At 35.8% G+C, this 19,045-nt stretch overlaps 2 protein-coding genes across 4 annotated transcripts in view; one reads left to right on the forward strand and one right to left on the reverse strand.

The window, feature by feature from the left end:
- LOC144838480 (uncharacterized) overlaps positions 1-19,045 on the reverse strand; it is a 34,472-nt gene that overhangs the window by 14,376 nt on the left and 1,051 nt on the right. For 2 of the 3 annotated variants that reach the window (XR_013611641.1, XM_078693870.1), the window contains exons 1-2: positions 8,893-9,063; positions 861-1,031 (exon numbers count right to left, since the gene is read on the reverse strand). Coding sequence is in view for 2 of the 3 variants with exons in the window: in XM_078693870.1 (XP_078549996.1) it covers positions 861-1,028 (168 nt within the window). In the remaining variant the exon portion in view is untranslated. Of the gene's footprint in view, positions 1-860; positions 1,032-8,892; positions 9,064-19,045 lie in introns of those variants that run through there. The other variant, XM_078693871.1, reaches the window with a different exon arrangement.
- LOC144838408 (uncharacterized) lies at positions 11,309-17,875 on the forward strand. Its single transcript, XM_078693746.1, has one exon. The coding sequence runs from the start codon at positions 11,309-11,311 to the stop codon at positions 17,873-17,875; it is 6,567 nt and encodes a 2,188-aa protein (XP_078549872.1).

Consider the following 19,045-nt stretch of genomic DNA (forward strand, 5'->3'; position numbering starts at 1 on the left):
AAATAAAAGTGATCAATCAATCAATAATAGTAATATTCTACCGTGATTTGTTCATATTTAGGAAGTAGTAGTATATCATTTTTCTCATTCATCATCAAAGATATAAACAAGTTTATATGCATTGTCAGAAAGGTTCGGAACTATCAAAAACAATTCAAAATACACCCAATCAATCTCACTGCTTTATATCGTAAAGTGGACAGCATTAAGACCAGCGTGAAACAATTTACATTTAACAATTAGTAAATGTAACTACCAATTACATTCTACCATAGTTACATTACGAAGCGTTTAACTAAAGTAGGATATAATCAATAAATAATTAAACGGACAATCAGGCGTGATAACTTGTAAATTATAGAAAGACAGACTTCTAAACAACCCAGAATAGAGTAATACTGTAGAATATTAGGCGGTTTGCTACATTAAGAACAAAGCTAAAAGGTCTTTCACACCTGTTCTGGTACGGTTCCAGTCCGGCGAATCGAACATCAATGTTTCGTTTTCACGACGCTTCACGCGGATATGCGCCAATCGATATGCGCGTAGCCGCCTGAAAACGAAACATTGACATTCGATTGGATTTTCCGGCGCCGGACCGGAACCGTACCGGAACAGGTGTGAAAGACCCTTAACTCGTGTAAGGAAAACGAGCTGATTTTGAAAGAAGATGAATAATTTACTAGTTCAACATCGCTTTATACAACTATGATACCATGTAGCCTATTTCAATGGGACAATCGTATTACTAATCTGAAATGTAGTAAACTTAAGCTACAATAAAACATCCCAGTTGATGTGATGAGGCTGCAGGTTATAACAGTTTTTGTACGCGCGCGTGTGAATTGTATTACACTCACCTGTGTTTCTGTTGATGGTTGTGTTCTTTTACCGGATTTCCATCTATTAGCTTTATTTACATTGCGATCCCTACCAGTAGTGTGGTGTTGACTTGAGCACATTTGACACAACAATACAATTAGTAAACAAATGAATATTAAAACCCAAGCACTTTGGCTAGATTTCATTTTCTGAAAAAAAACCAAAATAAACAAAATGTCTTTCAGATGTTTAGCCTAATTTGTCGTTCTTATCTTGTAAGTGGAAGAACGAGTTTTTCTATTAAGCTCTGTCTACTCTATCAAACTTTATGTGACTAAAAAAAAATGTGATGTGCCCATATATGGACATGATGATGTCATATCACTACTTTGTTGGCATATCACTACCATTTTTGGGCACATCTCACTTTTTGTCAAACTAGTTTGATAGTGTAGACAGAGCTTTACAAACAAAATCAGAACACTTTAACGTTGAATAAGCAGACGGGGGAACGTACAGTAAACGTACAATAAAACAGACAGCAGAATACACGAACAAAATGATTCAATCAATAACACATTTTAAAGATTGTTTTGCTTACAATAACACTCCAGCTTTACTTGTATTACAGCTATAAGTGAAACTGTTATCAGGTCATTTATATTAATCTATCGAGTCATGATTTAATGTTCTGGTAGATAAATAGATTCGTTTTATCCATCGATGCCATTCAGTTTAATCTATTTTTAGCTTATAATTAATACATCCATCAATAACAAGCTAACATCTCTAATGAGCTACAATAATTGTGTCAACACTAGGCACGTTAATCTTGTTGTGACACCAGTAACATTGAATGAATAGTGCAGATACAGATCAAGGTCTCGTTTGCCCTTCAAATATCGTTACCTCACCCGAGTCTTCAGCTAAAACAAGAGACATTGAATGAATAGTGCAGATACAGATCAAGGTCTCGTTTGCCCTTCAAATATGGTTACCTCACCCGAGTCTAAACCAAGAGTGTAAACCATTTTCTCATGTTCACACTGTATATAAATGCACTATTGACATTGTATACGTAAAATTAAAATTCTTGCTACAGTACATATATAAGGTCTATTGGGTAGATGGTATACAAGTTACCAAATCAGAATTGGTTTACAACACGCCAAACTATAGTAATACAATAATCATATTAATGAGATAGTATACAATACATTTCGACGTAACACAACCTAACACATTCATAAAACATTGCTGTATATTAGGCCTATATCTAAAAACAAAGTTTTTATCGGCTTAATTGCTAGACCAAATTATATTTGATATCATTTTTTATCATACGCTGTGTCTATACAATCGTTATTGTGTGAACTCGGATGAAAATGTTTAAATTATAGTTTAAAGAGTGATTGACATGCTCTGACTCGACGTTCAATTCACATCAAACAAAATAATTTGACTTTGTGACGTCAGTGGCCTAATGATTATGAGAAATTCAATTGTTATGGTCAATGTAAACATTAAAGTGTATACGTCAACGTTCAAACCTTGGCAATAAAGGAAATGAGAGTTTTAACGAAGGGGTTGATGACTGATGGGGCATCAATGTCAATCCATCCTCTTTTAATATTCTTTCCTCCCCCACCCCGATTATTACCTTGATTATACAGACATATCTCTATCTTATTGTTTTTATTGGTGAAACAGATATCTAAATTCATTCGTCCCTTTTTCCATCCGTGACAAATACTGTTGAATCACCTTTGTATAGTGTATCTTTATTACAACTCTTTACTTGTTTATATTTGTTTTACTTATATATATTATGTATGTTATTGTAATGTTATGTGAGCGATTGTGCCTGTCATGGATTTCCACAAGGACCAAATAAATCTGAATCTGAAATAGCTACAATGTTGAGACAGACTCGTTATTTTATTATATTCAATCTATTTTTCAGACCTATAGCAAATATTCACTAAGCAGATAACACTAAGCAACAATATCCTATGCCTATGTTACCGAACACAATTTTAAAAGTGACGTGTATTAAGTGATAATTAAATACCATCTTGTAAAGAACATTTTAAAATGGCTTTCTGAAAAGCAGAAAATAATTTAATAAAAGCTACGGGAAAATTAATGTTAAAATTAAATTAAGATAATCAAATTGAATGAAAGGAAACAAAAACTTTATTAATGTTCCAATATTTATAAATACAATGAATAATAAATGAAATAAATGAAAGGTACTCTACAAAGAATTACTACAAAGTTTACATAATAGCGAGATAATTCAATAAGAAATAACGCAATTTAAAACACTTTTAATATTAGATCTTCACCACATTTGGACTAATTAGACCATAATGAGAAAGATGAGAAAGACCTTTAATATCGGTCTTCACTATATTTACTTCTTTTTCTAATTCTCTTTTATACAAAAGGAAATAAGCCTTTTTCTTGTCACACTGATTAAGACAATAACTTATTTTAAATACATTCATAATTGAATAATGGAATCATTGGGTGGATGTAACCAAATGTATTGAAGTATGGGATTAAAACAATTCAAATCATTACAACATAATGTTGATCGTTACGCTTCCTCTTAGTCGGCATTAAGTTGTAAAGAACGAAACTTAAAAACAGGAAATAGATGTAAACCTACAATACGGTCCCTCACTTGATCAAAAATGATTTAAAGAATACTTCTCTGTACGCTTGTCAAATTGCGAACTTACTGGACAATGTACACATTACCGAGATTGTACAATTTTATTCAACGCTGTTTTACGAGTATTCCCATTAATATTTTCATAAATAGAAATGTAGGGCCTACAAATCACACGTCATCGTGTCGTTCAACGGCTTTCTACACTCGACTTGCCTACTCTGCGCGCAGTGGCGTTTACTTTCGTTAAATTTTACGTAGGAAAAACACGTTATGTAATTAGGTATATATTTCAACAAGAAGTTGTAAGATACACGTCATCCTAACAGTAATGCTCGTTCCTTCCTAATTAAGCGTACCGTTTGTAATGTTATATCATGTCTCAATTGTTCTCCCTTCGGACAGACAGTAATCTACAATTAAACGATTAAAGACATATCAAACAAACATGAATTATGTATGACAAGTGTGAGAGGCATTATCAAAGTATTATTTTATGCTCACATCACCCACATCAAGTAAAAGACTTTTAAAAATCATTAATATTCAATTTAAAGAAAACTAAAACTATTTTACTTCAGGTTGTACGTCATCCTATAATTTACTAACTCTGTATTAGATCTGCACATAAATTTTGCTTATGACAACAACTGGATAGAAGACGGGGTGACCACTGATTCTATCTTTTACATTTCTAATTCATTCTTCTATGGAGGTCCAGGACGCGTCGCAACCACTGGTAAGTCAATGTACAAACACACTGTCATATTATATCCTAATTCATTCATTTATAATAACATTTATTTCGTTTTCTCTTTCAATGATATGCTATTGATTTACTAATTCCTAAATTAAAGGCGTCACATATTTACTTATCCGCATTTTTTTAAAATGGTCTTTGAAACAAAATTATCATAAGTCAACACTCTAGCAATTATGCAATAATTGGCAAGTATATTAGTAGTGAAATGAATGATGAATAGAGTGCATATCGAGTGATATCTAACGAGGTTCTAATCTACGATTAAGGAAAAAATATCATAATAAAAAAAAAAGAAATAGGCCTATAACTTTGTATAAAATGAGAGTTAAGATGAAACGATATAATGTGATTATTAATTTTATGAGACGCTCTTTAACAATAAATGTCACGCAGTGCTTAGAGAGAAGAATAGAAAGAATAAAAAGGGTGATTTTTCTTTTTTTACAGATTTTTTAATTTGTCTCATTTCAGAGAAACGCGATGCGCAAAAAGTAAACACGCGCTCCTGATTCGGGTGTCACTGCCAAGTTGACGCACAAAGTAAACACGCGCTCCTGATTCGGGTGTCACTGCCAAGTTGACGCACAAAGTAAACACGCGCTCCTGATTCGGGTGTCACTGCCAAGTTGACGCACAAAGTAAACACGCGCTCCTGATTCGGGTGTCACTGCCAAGTTGTTGACGCACAAAGTAAACACGCGCTCCTGATTCGGGTGTCACTGCCAAGTTGACGCACAAAGTAAACACGCGCTCCTGATTCGGGTGTCACTGCCAAGTTGACGCACAAAGTAAACACGCGCTCCTGATTCGGGTGTCACTGCCAAGTTGACGCACAAAGTAAACACGCGCTCCTGATTCGGGTGTCACTGCCAAGTTGACGCACAAAGTAAACACGCGCTCCTGATTCGGGTGTCACTGCCAAGTTGATTGAAGGTTATTAATAAAGAAGACTGTTCTTGTTCTCATTAAAAATCTTTTAGCCATTTATCGTCAAACGAATAATAACCATGTTATCAAAATCGCCATAACCATAATTGATCACTCTTATGTAATTTGTATAGTAGCCTGGCCCAGGTGTTTTATTTGCAATTGTAAACTAATTCGTTATATGTTATATCATATATCACTGTAATTAGTAAAACATGATGAATCTATAGAGAGGTTGAAATGGATATAAAACGTGTGTGAAGCATGGAGTTATTGGTTGGTAGACTTGGCGTTGTGAATGTACACAGTAACCTGAAACAAAAGAGTTCTTTTTGTATACCATCAGTAGGCCTATCAATAGTTACATTAAATGGTGATATCATTATGCATGTACCTTACGAACATGTTAGTTTTAATAGTGCTATGGCCAATAATTATTAATGTCAATATAAATGAACGCAGAAGAAATTACAATCGCATAGTTTTTTTTTAATGATAAAAGAACTGTTTTTAATGAAATTAAAACATCAATGTCATATGTTGTCAGACTATACGGTATTCATTTTTTCTATGAACATTTTCAAAGGACTATAAATACCAAGTTCGTCGACAAACAAGCAACACAAAGAGCCATCATTTAAATGAAAGTATTGATTAATTACTTCGCTATTAAGAATAACTATATAGACTAACAGTTCCTGTAAAAAAACTTCTCCCATCAATACGATTATATTCTCATCAATTCTTTATTTTATTTTGATAACAACAATTGAGCGTGGGGTATAATTGTCCTATACAAAAGGAAGGTTTGAGGATAGTCGTCTTCTGAGGACAACGACACAAGGCCTAAGGGATATTCTTAAGTACAGGTGTCTCTCATTGATTATGTATTGGTGAAGATAAAACACAAAACACAATCAAAATATTGTTCTATACCAAGTTGAAAGAAACTAAACTGTGACCTATAAATAACACACAATTTGATTCTACAACAATCTCTTAGAAGCAGAATTAGGACTTTGTGAAATGTAAGGATAGGTGTCGATACAGAGAATGATTCAGAATATATGCGCACGGCATGTCAGAGGTATCAATGTTCTTTTAAGTACTATTATCGTCAAGTGATGTTTGACAGTGTGAAATAAAACCATAACCCATGAAGACATTGTAGTGAGATGATAATTGATGTTTCTAGTACAGTAATATATTTTCTGAATTCGAATAAAAATGGCAGGCACATAATCAAACATATGTTTGAATATAATTGATAATATTATCAATAGCAGGCATATTCAAACATATTGTTATCAATTTGTTGCGGTACCTAGTAAATAAGTTTGTTGACGAAGAGGGCGCATTAATTATGTCGATTGTAGTGCCGACGACGGCTAAGTAGCAATCATCTTGAGTTTCGTATATAACAGCTTCTTAGGTAATTTCGTATAAAGATTTGCTTGTATTCTATCAGCAAATATTTAACCGTTAAATGATATGGTGGCTTTTATGTCAATTTCAAAAACTGAATGAACTACTTTATGTGACGGTTGGGCATAGTCACGAAGTCGAACTTATAGTCCTTTGAAAATGTTCATAGAAAAAATGAATACCGTATAGTCTGACAACATATGACATTGATGTTTTAATTTCATTAAAAACAGTTCTTTTATCATAAAAAAAACTATGCGATTGTAATTTCTTCTGCGTTCATTTATATTGACATTAATAATTATTGGCCACACTTTATGTGACGGTTAGGCATAATCACGAAGTAAATAATAGCAAAATATTGTAGGGAGGAGTAGAGTATGTAAATAAACCATAACAATATTGCAGTCGAGTGAAATTTAATAGTAACACTTTTTGACTGATAGACGATTATAGTCCTCGATTCATTCTTGCGTTTTGCACGAATACACGCATTTCAAAATGCGAGACAAAAATGTACCGCTACTGACATGAAGGAATTAAAACCAACCGAGTCACTAAACTGACCAACTTGTCATAATTTCATTTTATAAGTCGCAGAAATCCAGTTTTGTTTTTCTTACAAACAGAAAGCGACAGAAAAAAACACGCCGACTTTAATATTTGAATGATACAATATTCAGTTTAGCAACTCAGATTAGATTCGATGGATTTCATGTGACCATCATCTAAAAGGAAAATTTCGTATAATAATGGGAGGATTTTCGGCTTAATGGGAGGATTTTCGGCTTAGTGGACATTGAGAGTAGAATTCGCTTAAATTTGTCGACTGATTGACGTTTGATTAAATGCTGTATTTTTGCATCGAAGGCTTACGTTTCATTCTGGTGTTAAAGTAAACCACAGTGCCTCAAACGTGTACAGTAGATTTTAAAATCCATTATTTACCCATTGGCGCTGAGAGGGAGAAACTTTCAAGTTTTAAACATTTGTTTCTGTTTTCACAATAACATTTTTTTGCTACCCAATATTTGCTGAACCGGTGCTCAGTGGAAACATTTAAAAACTGGGTAAAGGGAAAATGAGAAATAAACTAAATACAGGCCTAATATGTTATACTGAATGGAAATATAAACTAAACCAAATAATTATGAGATTTGTTATTCTAGCTTCTATAAAATTGAGTGCTTTTTACGCAATTTTTTATTGATTTTGCTATTTTCATTTCAGTTTCCCAACTTTGGAGGTATGAATAAATTTGAATCATTGAATAAAAATGTTCAATGTATTTTTGTTTATTGTAATATGCAATTTAATTAATATTTCTGTTTGTTCTGATATTGTGAAGTCATGGGTCATAGGGTAATACGAAAACACAATTGAACAAAAAATATATGATTGTACAATTGAGCTCCTATAAAACGAATGTTGCATATAGACAGATTAGTTCAGATCCCAATTACGACCAACATTAATATTGTACCTATTATCTATGCATTTACAGACGTAAATTGATAATTAGCATCTTTGTAATTAAAATACCATTATGCAACATTCTATTAGGCCTATGACGGGTTTATTCAATCATAATTCAAGGGCAAGGATGGAAAGTGCGTAAATTATTATTATATTTCTTAGAAACAAGAGGAGTGTCCAACTGCAGGGTGTGCGCTGGCAGGTTAGGAAACAGTTTCAAACGCTCTGAAATATTGTAGTAATTTCTCGATTGTTCTAATTTGAATCAATTACTGAACTGAACATAAATGTTTGTTCTCAACAGAGTTTCTTCTTGAATACACAAGAACATATTGATTATATCAAGACCACTTTATTCATTCATTAAACGCATGTATCTAAATGTATTTAGTAATACTTTCATCAGAACCACTTTATGTAAATCCTGGCACGCGACAAATCTTTTACTAGTCTTGATTGATGCATCCCTGCTAAATTTAATAATTCTATATAGTCAGGTTTAGTATTCGATATGAAATATACGATTACACATTTTTCTAACCGCATAACAATAAATTATCTTATTTAACTTGAAAGAAAAAAATGGTAAATTTCTTCTGACATACATGCCAGTTTTCAGTGATAAAGCTGAACATGACAAATGAACAGTTTAGCTATATAGGCCTACTGAAAAAAAGATGCTGATGATCGACGACAGGGATTATACATATTTCTGGGAGTTTAAAAGTTTTCTAAATATAAATTGGTATTTTGTGATTATCCTTTTCAATTAATATAATTAATAAAGATACACAGGTCTTACCGTAAATAATTTGAAGTTACAGCGGGCCAAAAGTGATGTTGCCTACTTTCCTCGTCTTTTTTCCTCCTCCTCGCAATAGTTCCAATAAGAAAAACCTTAGAAGACGTTTGTTCACGCTGAACGATCAGGCTTTATTGTGTGTTATGTTCATTCATGCTAGCTTAACCTGCGCTCTCTGGATCTAGCGACGTTTACAAAAAAACACCACGATTTTCCTTGTGTTAAACTACACATGCGCGAAACAAATATGATTGGTCACTAATATACATGAGCATCAACATTGTTAATTGTATTATCATACAGGCCCATGGATGACATATACTTTGCTCAAACAAAAATGTTTGAGGAAGTGATGACGTGTTTGTCAGGAGGAGAAACCACAGAGTCTGTTTGATTATCTTCATAGATGATTCAAAATGTTTCGATGTTTATTCCGACTGGTAGCCAAATTAGGATACGACAAGTGCAGACACATTACCTATGTTTCTTGTTACTGAATTTTCGTCTGATTATTAGTTTTGAAACCTCTATAGAATATTTGTCATTTCAGGTACAGTTAGCCACCATGCCTTTTGAAATAGGTTATTTAATTGCATTACAGCATTAAAAGGTGTAGCGGCTTCCACGTTTATGAAGTAAAAATTTGTGTTAGTATTCCAATCGAAATTGTATTGAACTCTGGGTTCAAGTGTTAGTTAGTTATTATGCATATACATACGTTTTGATGGGCCTACATGACCTACATTAAAATTTTAAAATAGAACCAACATTTCCGGTGGCCGTTAAAATATATCATTCAATTCGTAGAAGCATGGAGAAATAATTTCTCCATGGTAGAAGTAAACAAAAAGATAACTCCTAATTTAGTTAATGTCACTAAATATCCCATGGTGACCATGTATATAAACAACTAATACCTCGTGGATTATACAACAATTAAGATTAATACTTTAAATTTATATTCTAATTACTTTCAACCCTATATCAAATTAAATGTGACGTCATAGTCGCACACAATAGTAAAACAATGACGTATCTAACGACAGCACGCCCCCGCCCGTACCCCAACTCTTCCTCCAAAAACAAAAAACTCAATGATAACAAATTTTAATTTTTGGCTTTAGAAAGCCAAAGAATAAAAATGAGAACGTGTTATTGATTTCTAATTACCAACAATATTCGACCTGAAATGATTAGCATATGTTGTTGATAGATTTGTAGTTTATTTTGTAATAACTGTGGCGATATTCAATAAACGAATAAAATGATACAACATTAAAACGCGTAGATGAGAGATCCTCCAGGCGTCCTCGTTCTATCAAATAATGATCAAATATAATTATTGTCTGTCTTGCTTTTGTCACCTAACAGTAACTACTATACTAAACGTGATTGATTTTTTTTTTGGTATTGTAAATTGTATCGAGAACTATTTTTACTAATAATGAGCTCACTTGAGCAAAATTACTAATGAAACGTTGGAATACATCCAGGTGATCGTCTCGACGACACTCGTGAGCTTTCTCAGAGCATCTATAGCTTTCCCGCGTGTCCGCTGAGCTTTCCCGCGTGTCGGCTGAATAATATATAGTAATAATACAAATGATAACAATGTCGCAAATGACATTGAATATCTGCTGCTGATGGTTGGGCGTGTGTATGATGATAATATGTCATTTGTTTCTATAATTTAATTCGAAAACATTACGTGGAAACTCAGACAAGATAAACTCGCCAACTCTGTCTGTTAGTGCCGTTATGCATTAATATGATGTACTAAATGTTGAAACGTCTCAAAAGCTCATTTTTGTACTTGCCTTCTACCCTTCCTATGTCACTCTTAAGCCTGAAAAATCCTACACATTTAATGTTCAAAGAAACTGTTACTGCAGAGTGCATGTATTTATTTTATATTACTTTAGTTCCTATTATTCTAGAAGTTTCTGCCCTATGAATATTCATTTATTCTGTTACTTTCTTATTTGCATTCTCATTTACATATTATTTGCCAAGTGTGCACAGTGTGCTGTTTCTCCTTTGTTTCCTTTTGTCCTGATTTCTTTTGTTCTGCTCAGTTGTTGTTTGCCTGTGCAAGGGTACAGGTCTGTGCAAGTGCATAAGCAGCCATTATTTTTCTTTTACCAGCTCTAGCTCTACAGTAGTACAGTTTTATTATTTACACTTTATTTCTATTGTATATTTCTGGGATTTTACTTTGTTTTGGAATTACTTTGCAAAAGTGGATATTATTGTGGATGGTGCATATTAAAGGAAGTACTTTAAACATCAATTTTTACTCTTTTAATTTCTGTATGTTGTGAGAGCTGCGTACATTTAAAAACAAGGAATCAACAGCAGCTGACCTAATTGGTAGATCCAATTAAAGTAAAAGAAAAATACTTATATAGTAATAATTATGGAGAAAAGAGGAAGAACATTGACCGAGAAGGGTCTAGAATATAACCGTGAGGTGAAAATTAAGGCATTTACTAGAGAAAGAAAGCGGCTGCACAGACTCATAGACGCCGTGAGTGATGCCGTGGAACCAAATGAGGGTGTCCTAAGTGACATGGTAGACCAGGAGATAATACTGCGTGAAGTATACTCAGAGCTCTGTCCACTTTTGAATGTTGTTGAAAGAGAAGAATACACTAAGATGTTGCAGTTGTCGCATAATGAAGTGACAAAAGATCTGCATCGACGAGGTCAAGTTGCCGAAGCTGAGAATCTAGGTGTAGATACATCTGGTAATGTACAAGCTAGTGTGAAACCATGTCGTTCAGTGAAAAGTAATTCCTCTAGGCACTCAACACAACATTCTTCACATCACTCTAATTCCTCAAGACATTCGTCTCGGAAGTCGAAACATTCATCTAATTCTTCTTCTACTACCCGGAGGTCTTCGTCTAGTGCAAAAAGGGAACACTTAAGAGTTCTCGAAGAAGCCAAAAGGGCAGAATTGAAAGCTGAATTAGAATTTAGTGGAATGGAACACAAACTTAAGGAACATAAACTTAAGGTTGAACGTGAAGCGGCAGAACATAAATTTAAGATGGAGGAGAAGATGTTAGAAATTGAGTTTGAGACTACTTTGATTGAGCAACAGAAGGAGTTAGCAAAGATGGAAGCTAGAATAGATGTCTTGCGTGAGGATGATGTAGTGAGTGATGACTCACAGGCATTGCTAAGTGGCGATGACGATGATTACATTCCTCTTGGGTTGCAGAAATTCCTTGATGATCTACCAAAGGCGGTTGGTGAACCAACGGCAGTTGTGGCAAGATCTAAATCTGTTGCAGAATCAGCTCAATTTACTATTCCTTCCTCAAATGTATCTACAACCACGAGTGTGACTGTACGTACCTCTGCCACTTCTACTTATATTGCAAAGTCGGCAATAGACACTTCCACCCATATTATTTCCACTAACATTAATCAACCATTATCATTTGCAGATGTACGCAACACTACTGTTACCAGGGTCCCAAATATTAGTGCTTCTAATGCAATGCCTGCAACTAACTTTAATATTAATTGTACAGCTTCTCAGACGTACACAGTTCCTGCAACTTCAATTTATACTAATGTACCATCACTGTACGTTCCAGTTTACACCTCTACCTACGTGCCTGTGTGTGCGACATCAACTTACGTTACTAGTGCGTCGTCAGTTGGTGTACCTGTGAATTACTTACCAGTTTGTACAGCATCAGTGAGTATACAGCCCACATCAAATTACGTTCCAATCTGTGCGTCGTCAGGAGTACCTAGTACTTACGTGCCATTTAGTGCAGCACCAGTGAATGTACCAATGACTTACCTACCTGTTCCGGTGTGTGTGTCATCTGGCAGTACACCTTCGACGCATCTATATACTTCATCAATTAACACAACTTCTATATCATCATCTAAGAGTGTACCTGTAGTATCTATTCAGTCGTCTACTGTAGGTGTGCCTGCAGCTGATGTGCGACCAGATCTAGTATCCATTTATGACACTAACATTTTACGTCAACTTACCGATTCATTTAAGCTACCGCCTGTTGTAGTGGAGAAATTTGATGGAAACCCACTGAAGTTTCCTACGTGGGAAGCAGCATTCTCTTCCTTGATAGAATGTAAGGCGGTCTCAGTTAATGAAAAATTGTATCTGCTGAGACAACATCTGGATGGTAAATCAAAGAGTTTGGTGGAGAACTACTTGTTACTTGGAACGGAAAATGCGTACTTGAAGGCTAGGCAAGAGTTGCGCAATAGGTATGGTCACAGCTCCGTTTTAGCACAGGCGTTCCTGAAGAAGTTGGATTCCTGGCCCAAGATTAATGGAAGAGATCACATAGGATTACGCGACTTTTCTGACTACATAAATGAAATTGTAACTGCTCAGGCCACAATCCCAGATTTAGGCATACTTAACTATTCTGCGGAGAATTGTAAGATTCTTAATAAGTTGCCAGTTTACATTGAGACCAAATGGAGAGGGATAGTAGCTTCATGTCAAAAAAATCAAATAAGTCCATCCTTTGCGCAATTTGCTGTCTTTTTGACAAATAAGGCAGAAGAAGCTAATCTTCCTATGCTGGAAGCTACGAGACAGATGAAGGATTCTTCTCGTTATGCAAAGGAGGACCACAAACCAAGAAAATCCAGCCATTTGACTTTGAAGACAGATGTATCGACGGAAACTGAGAACATCAAAACAGACCAAAAGAAGAGTGAGGCACCTACTAGTACTATATGTCCCTTTTGTAAGTCCTCGCATTCATTAGACAAATGTGATTCCTTTAAAGTTCAGCCAGTGCATACAAAGAAGAAATTTATCTTTGCATCAAAATTATGCTTTAGGTGTGGTACTGGTGGTCATTTTGCAGCGCACTGCAAGACTGAGGTGAAATGCCATCACTGTAATAGCAAAGGACATATATCCTGTCTTCACTTCGACAAGCTAGCAAGTGTGGATGGCAAATGCACTGTGGTATGCGGAGATGAAACCGTATGCAATGACAACTCTATGATTTTACCGGTATGGGTTAGAGGTAGAGGTAGTATATCCGAAAGACTGGTTTACTGTATCTTAGACTCACAAAGCAATACCTGCTTTATTAAAGAAGATATGGTTGGTAAACTGGGTGTAAAATCTCATCCCGCACAACTTAAACTTTCTACCATGCATGCTTCATGTTCCTTAATAGATTGTATGAGGGTAGCTGATCTCGAAATAGTAAGCTTTGACAGGAAAGAAGTAATACCTCTACCAGCCGTCTACACGAGAGACAGCATACCAGCTAAAAGGTCGCAGATACCGACACCGGAGGTAGCGAGCAAGTGGGATCACCTAAAACAAATTGCTGATAAAATTGTGCCTCATATGCAAGATGTTCCAGTTGCCTTGTTAATAGGAAATAATGTGCCCTGTGTACTACGACCTCGGAACATAATTGCTGGTGAAGAAAACCATCCATATGCTCAACAATCTATACTTGGCTGGGGAATAATTGGCACCATTTGTAAACCGGAGGATGTTACGTCTCATCGTTTGGTTTCCTACATTACTAACACTGTTAAACATAAAGAAATAATATCACCAATTCACATTAAAGAAATGATGGAAGTTGATTTTTCAGATAGAAGTGTTGGCGTTTCCATGTCAGTTGACGAAAGACGATTTCTGAACATCCTGAGTGATAATATTCGTCAGAGAAGTGACGGACATTACGAGATGCCATTACCACTCCGTTCACCAAATGTAAATCTTCCTGATAATAAACCATTGGCTGTTAAACGCTTCAACGGTCTGAGGAAACGATTTACAAAGCAACCAGAGTTCATGAGAGATTATTTTGGTTTCATGAAGGATGTACTGACGGATGTAGCTGAAGAAGTTCCTAAAGACACAAAGCCTGTTATCGGAAGAATAAACTATGTACCACACACGGGAATATATCACCCAAAAAAACCTGGTCAAATTAGAGTGGTATTTGATTGTTCTGCCATGTATCAAGGTACATCATTGAATGAACGTTTGTTGCCCGGTCCGAACCAAATTAACAGTCTACTTGGAATTTTGCTGAGGTTTAGACAGGAGAACGTCGCAATAATGGCTGACATCAAGGGGATGTTTCATCAATTCTTTGTTGCTAATGCGGATAGAGATCTGCTGCGGTTCCTGTGGTTTAAAGACAATAATCCAAACAATGAAGTAATTGAATATAGAATGATGGTTCATCTGTTCGGAGCAACTAGCTCACCAGGTTGCTCTAATTTTGGTTTGAAGAGAGCAGCTGAAGATGGCGAAAAATTCTATGGAAAAGAAGCAGCAAACTTCATAAAGAATGACTTCTACGTCGATGATGGTTTAAAGTCCCTGTCTACAGCTGATGAAGCAATAAGCTTAATACAAAATAGTACAGGTATATGTGCTAAAGCCGGTTTGAGACTGCATAAATGGATCTCAAATGATAGGAAAGTTCTCAGCTGTATTCCAGAAGGACAACGAGGCAAGTCATTATATAACATCAATGTGAAGTCTGACACTCTACCTATTGAAAGAGTGTTAGGCGTATCGTGGTGCATCGAAAGTGATGAGTTCCAATTTAGGGTGCAACTAAATGATTATCTCCCTACCAGACGAAATGTTCTCAAGACCGTATGCTCCATTTACGATCCGTTAGGATTTATCGCTCCTGTCCTCATTGTTGCGAAGATGGTTCTGCAAAGTGTCTGTGCACAGAATCTCGATTGGGACGATCCTTTGGGTCCCGAAGAGCAGAGCAAATGGGAGAGATGGTGCGAAGACATAAAGAACTTAAATACACTAAGCATACCACGTTGTTATAAACCAACCAATTTTAAAGCAATGACCGCAGAATGCCATCATTTTTCAGATGCAAGTGAAGCTGCGTACGGTCAATGCTCGTACTTGCGATTAATTGATAGAGATGGGAAGGCAGTTGTCTCCTTTTTGCTTGGCAAGGCCAGAGTAACTCCTGCTAATAAGAAGATTACGATACCTCGCCTTGAGCTGAATGCAGCAGTGGTATCAGCTCGAGTCAGTCATATCCTGAAGAATGAGATGGATGTTAAAGTACCAATAAAGGATTACTTTTGGACCGATAGTAAAGTTGTACTAGGGTACATACAGAATGTAGCTACACGGTATCAAATGTTTGTTGGTAATCGAGTGCAACAAATTCATGACCAAACTAATGTTGATGATTGGCACTACATCAATTCTTTAGATAACCCAAGTGATGAGGCAAGCCGAGGGCTGACAACTCTCAAATTACTCACAACTTCAAAGTGGATCAGTGGACCGGATTTTCTGAAGCAGGATGGTGAATTAAAATGTTTGGGACAAAATGCCGTCGATGAGGAAGCAACAAAACTTGTTTCCACAGAATTTAAACGCTCGTTTGCTGTCACAGCTGTAATTACAAGTCAGAATGATGTGATTGGTAGAGTAATTAAGAAGTTCTCCAAATGGAAAATGGTAAAGATAGTGATTGCTCGACTTTTAAACCTTAAGACAAGATTAATGACTGCAGCAAAAATCAAACTTAAAACCAATGGCATCATGAACAAGTTATCAGGAGACTTCATACCGACTGTTGACGATTTGCAGGTAGCAGAGACAATAATCATTCGTTCTGTACAATGTGAACATTACTTACCTGAATTTAATGTTTTGCAAAACTTTAAAGATGACTTACCGGACCGAGATGTGGCTAAAGGCAAGAAATTTGCACTCAAGAATTCCCGTTTGTGTAAATTACATCCAATTCTAGATGAATCTGGAATTCTGAGAGTTGGCGGTCGAATACATTATTCATCTATGCCTATGGAAATAAAACATCCTATAATCATACCAAAATACTCACCTTTAATGACTCTTCTTGTTGATCACCACCACAAGAAAGTAAACCATATGGGCAGAAGTGCCACGTTAAACAGTCTAAGACAAGGTGGTTTCTGGTTGATCGGCGCAGTATCCGCTGTCTCGCAATACTTACGGAAATGTGTGACATGTAGACGATCCAGAGGTCAACTAGGTGCCCAAAAAATGGCCGACTTACCTATGGATAGACTGTCGGAATCGCCTCCATTTACATATTGTGGAGTTGATTTATTTGGCCCATTTATTATCAAAGAGAGAAGGAGTCGAGTCAAGAGATATGGTGTATTATTTACTTGTATGGCGTCTAGGGCTATACACCTTGAATCAGTCAACTCACTAGAAACAAATTCATTCATAAACGCCTTGCGACGTTTCTTAAGCATAAGAGGTCCAGTTTACCAGATGCGATCGGACCAGGGAACAAATTTTGTTGGGGCGATCAACGAGTTCTCTAAAGTGCAAAACTTTCTACGTGACCGGCAATGCAGATGGATACTTAATGTTCCCTCAGCAAGTCACATGGGAGGCGTATGGGAGCGTCAAATAAGGACTGTGCGCAGTGCGTTGACACCGTTATTGAATAGCTGTGGAGATCATCTGTGTGATGAAACTTTTCGCACATTTTTGTGTGAGGTACAGAGTATTGTAAATTCACGTCCATTAACTGTAAACAATCTTTCAGATCCTACAGCTCCAGAAGCACTCACACCGAATCACTTATTGACAATGAAGTCAAATATTCTGTTACCACCACCAGGCGAATTCCAGGCAAGTGATATATATTGCCGAAGGAGATGGCGGCGGGTCCAGTTTATGGCCAATCAGTTTTGGCATCGGTGGCGTAACGAGTATCTCACCACTCTTCAAACCAGACAAACATGGAACGTCACTAGAAGAAATTTTTGTGTAGGTGACATAGTTATCATCAAGGATGAAAATGCACCACGCAATGATTGGAAGCTTGGTCGAATTGTGGAAGTGATGAAGAGCAAGGATGATCTCGTAAGGAAGGTCAAACTTCGTCATCAGAGTGGTCATTACGAACGACCTATTCACAAGTTGATATTGTTAGTGGCTAGTGATTCTTGAAGTGGTCCAATCCCAGTCAGGGAGCCAACCGTTTGATGCGTACTGAGAAAATGGAATCAAGAACTTTGTTTATTTTTTTTATGAACGTTTTACTTGGATATGCATTAGAACTTTTGAGTATTTTGTAAACAATGAACTTTGTTTGTTGAGAAGAACTTATGTTATAATGTTTCAACAAGAACTTTTATGTATAATTTACAAGGACTTCAATGTTAATTTAATTACTTTACGTCCTTGAGGGAGCCATGTTACTGCAGAGTGCATGTATTTATTTTATATTACTTTAGTTCCTATTATTCTAGAAGTTTCTGCCCTATGAATATTCATTTATTCTGTTACTTTCTTATTTGCATTCTCATTTACATATTATTTGCCAAGTGTGCACAGTGTGCTGTTTCTCCTTTGTTTCCTTTTGTCCTGATTTCTTTTGTTCTGCTCAGTTGTTGTTTGCCTGTGCAAGGGTACAGGTCTGTGCAAGTGCATAAGCAGCCATTATTTTTCTTTTACCAGCTCTAGCTCTACAGTAGTACAGTTTTATTATTTACACTTTATTTCTATTGTATATTTCTGGGATTTTACTTTGTTTTGGAATTACTTTGCAAAAGTGGATATTATTGTGGATGGTGCATATTAAAGGAAGTACTTTAAACATCAATTTTTACTCTTTTAATTTCTGTATGTTGTGAGAGCTGCGTACATTTAAAAACAAGGAATCAACAGCAGCTGACCTAATTGGTAGATCCAATTAAAGAAACCGAACTTCAAACGTATTCAACACAACTAACGATATAATGACGTATGACTGTTATTAATACCAGAATTGGAAAATTTAAATAAACTAAAGACTAATGATTTGATGTGTCAAACATTGACCACACATTTAAATAATATTGAAAGGCGAAAGCGTCATCAATGTACGATAGTTAAGAGGCTAGGAAACGCTTAAAACGCTTATTAACGAAAAACATAAAAGAAGATAACACTCATAACACATACGAAACGCTTACAATATGCTATGAAACACGTAGACGTGAGGCTCCTATAAGAGGCTATGACACGCCAGACAAACGGGTACAAAAAGGGACTGAAACGCCTACAAAAGGATAAAATACAAAAGGTTTTGAAAAAATACGTGCCAAACACTGAAAATGATTTTAAAACAATCAAAAA

Source organism: Antedon bifida, chromosome 3, assembly GCF_963402885.1.
Source record: "Antedon bifida chromosome 3, ecAntBifi1.1, whole genome shotgun sequence".
Lineage (NCBI taxonomy): Eukaryota > Metazoa > Echinodermata > Crinoidea > Comatulida > Antedonidae > Antedon > Antedon bifida.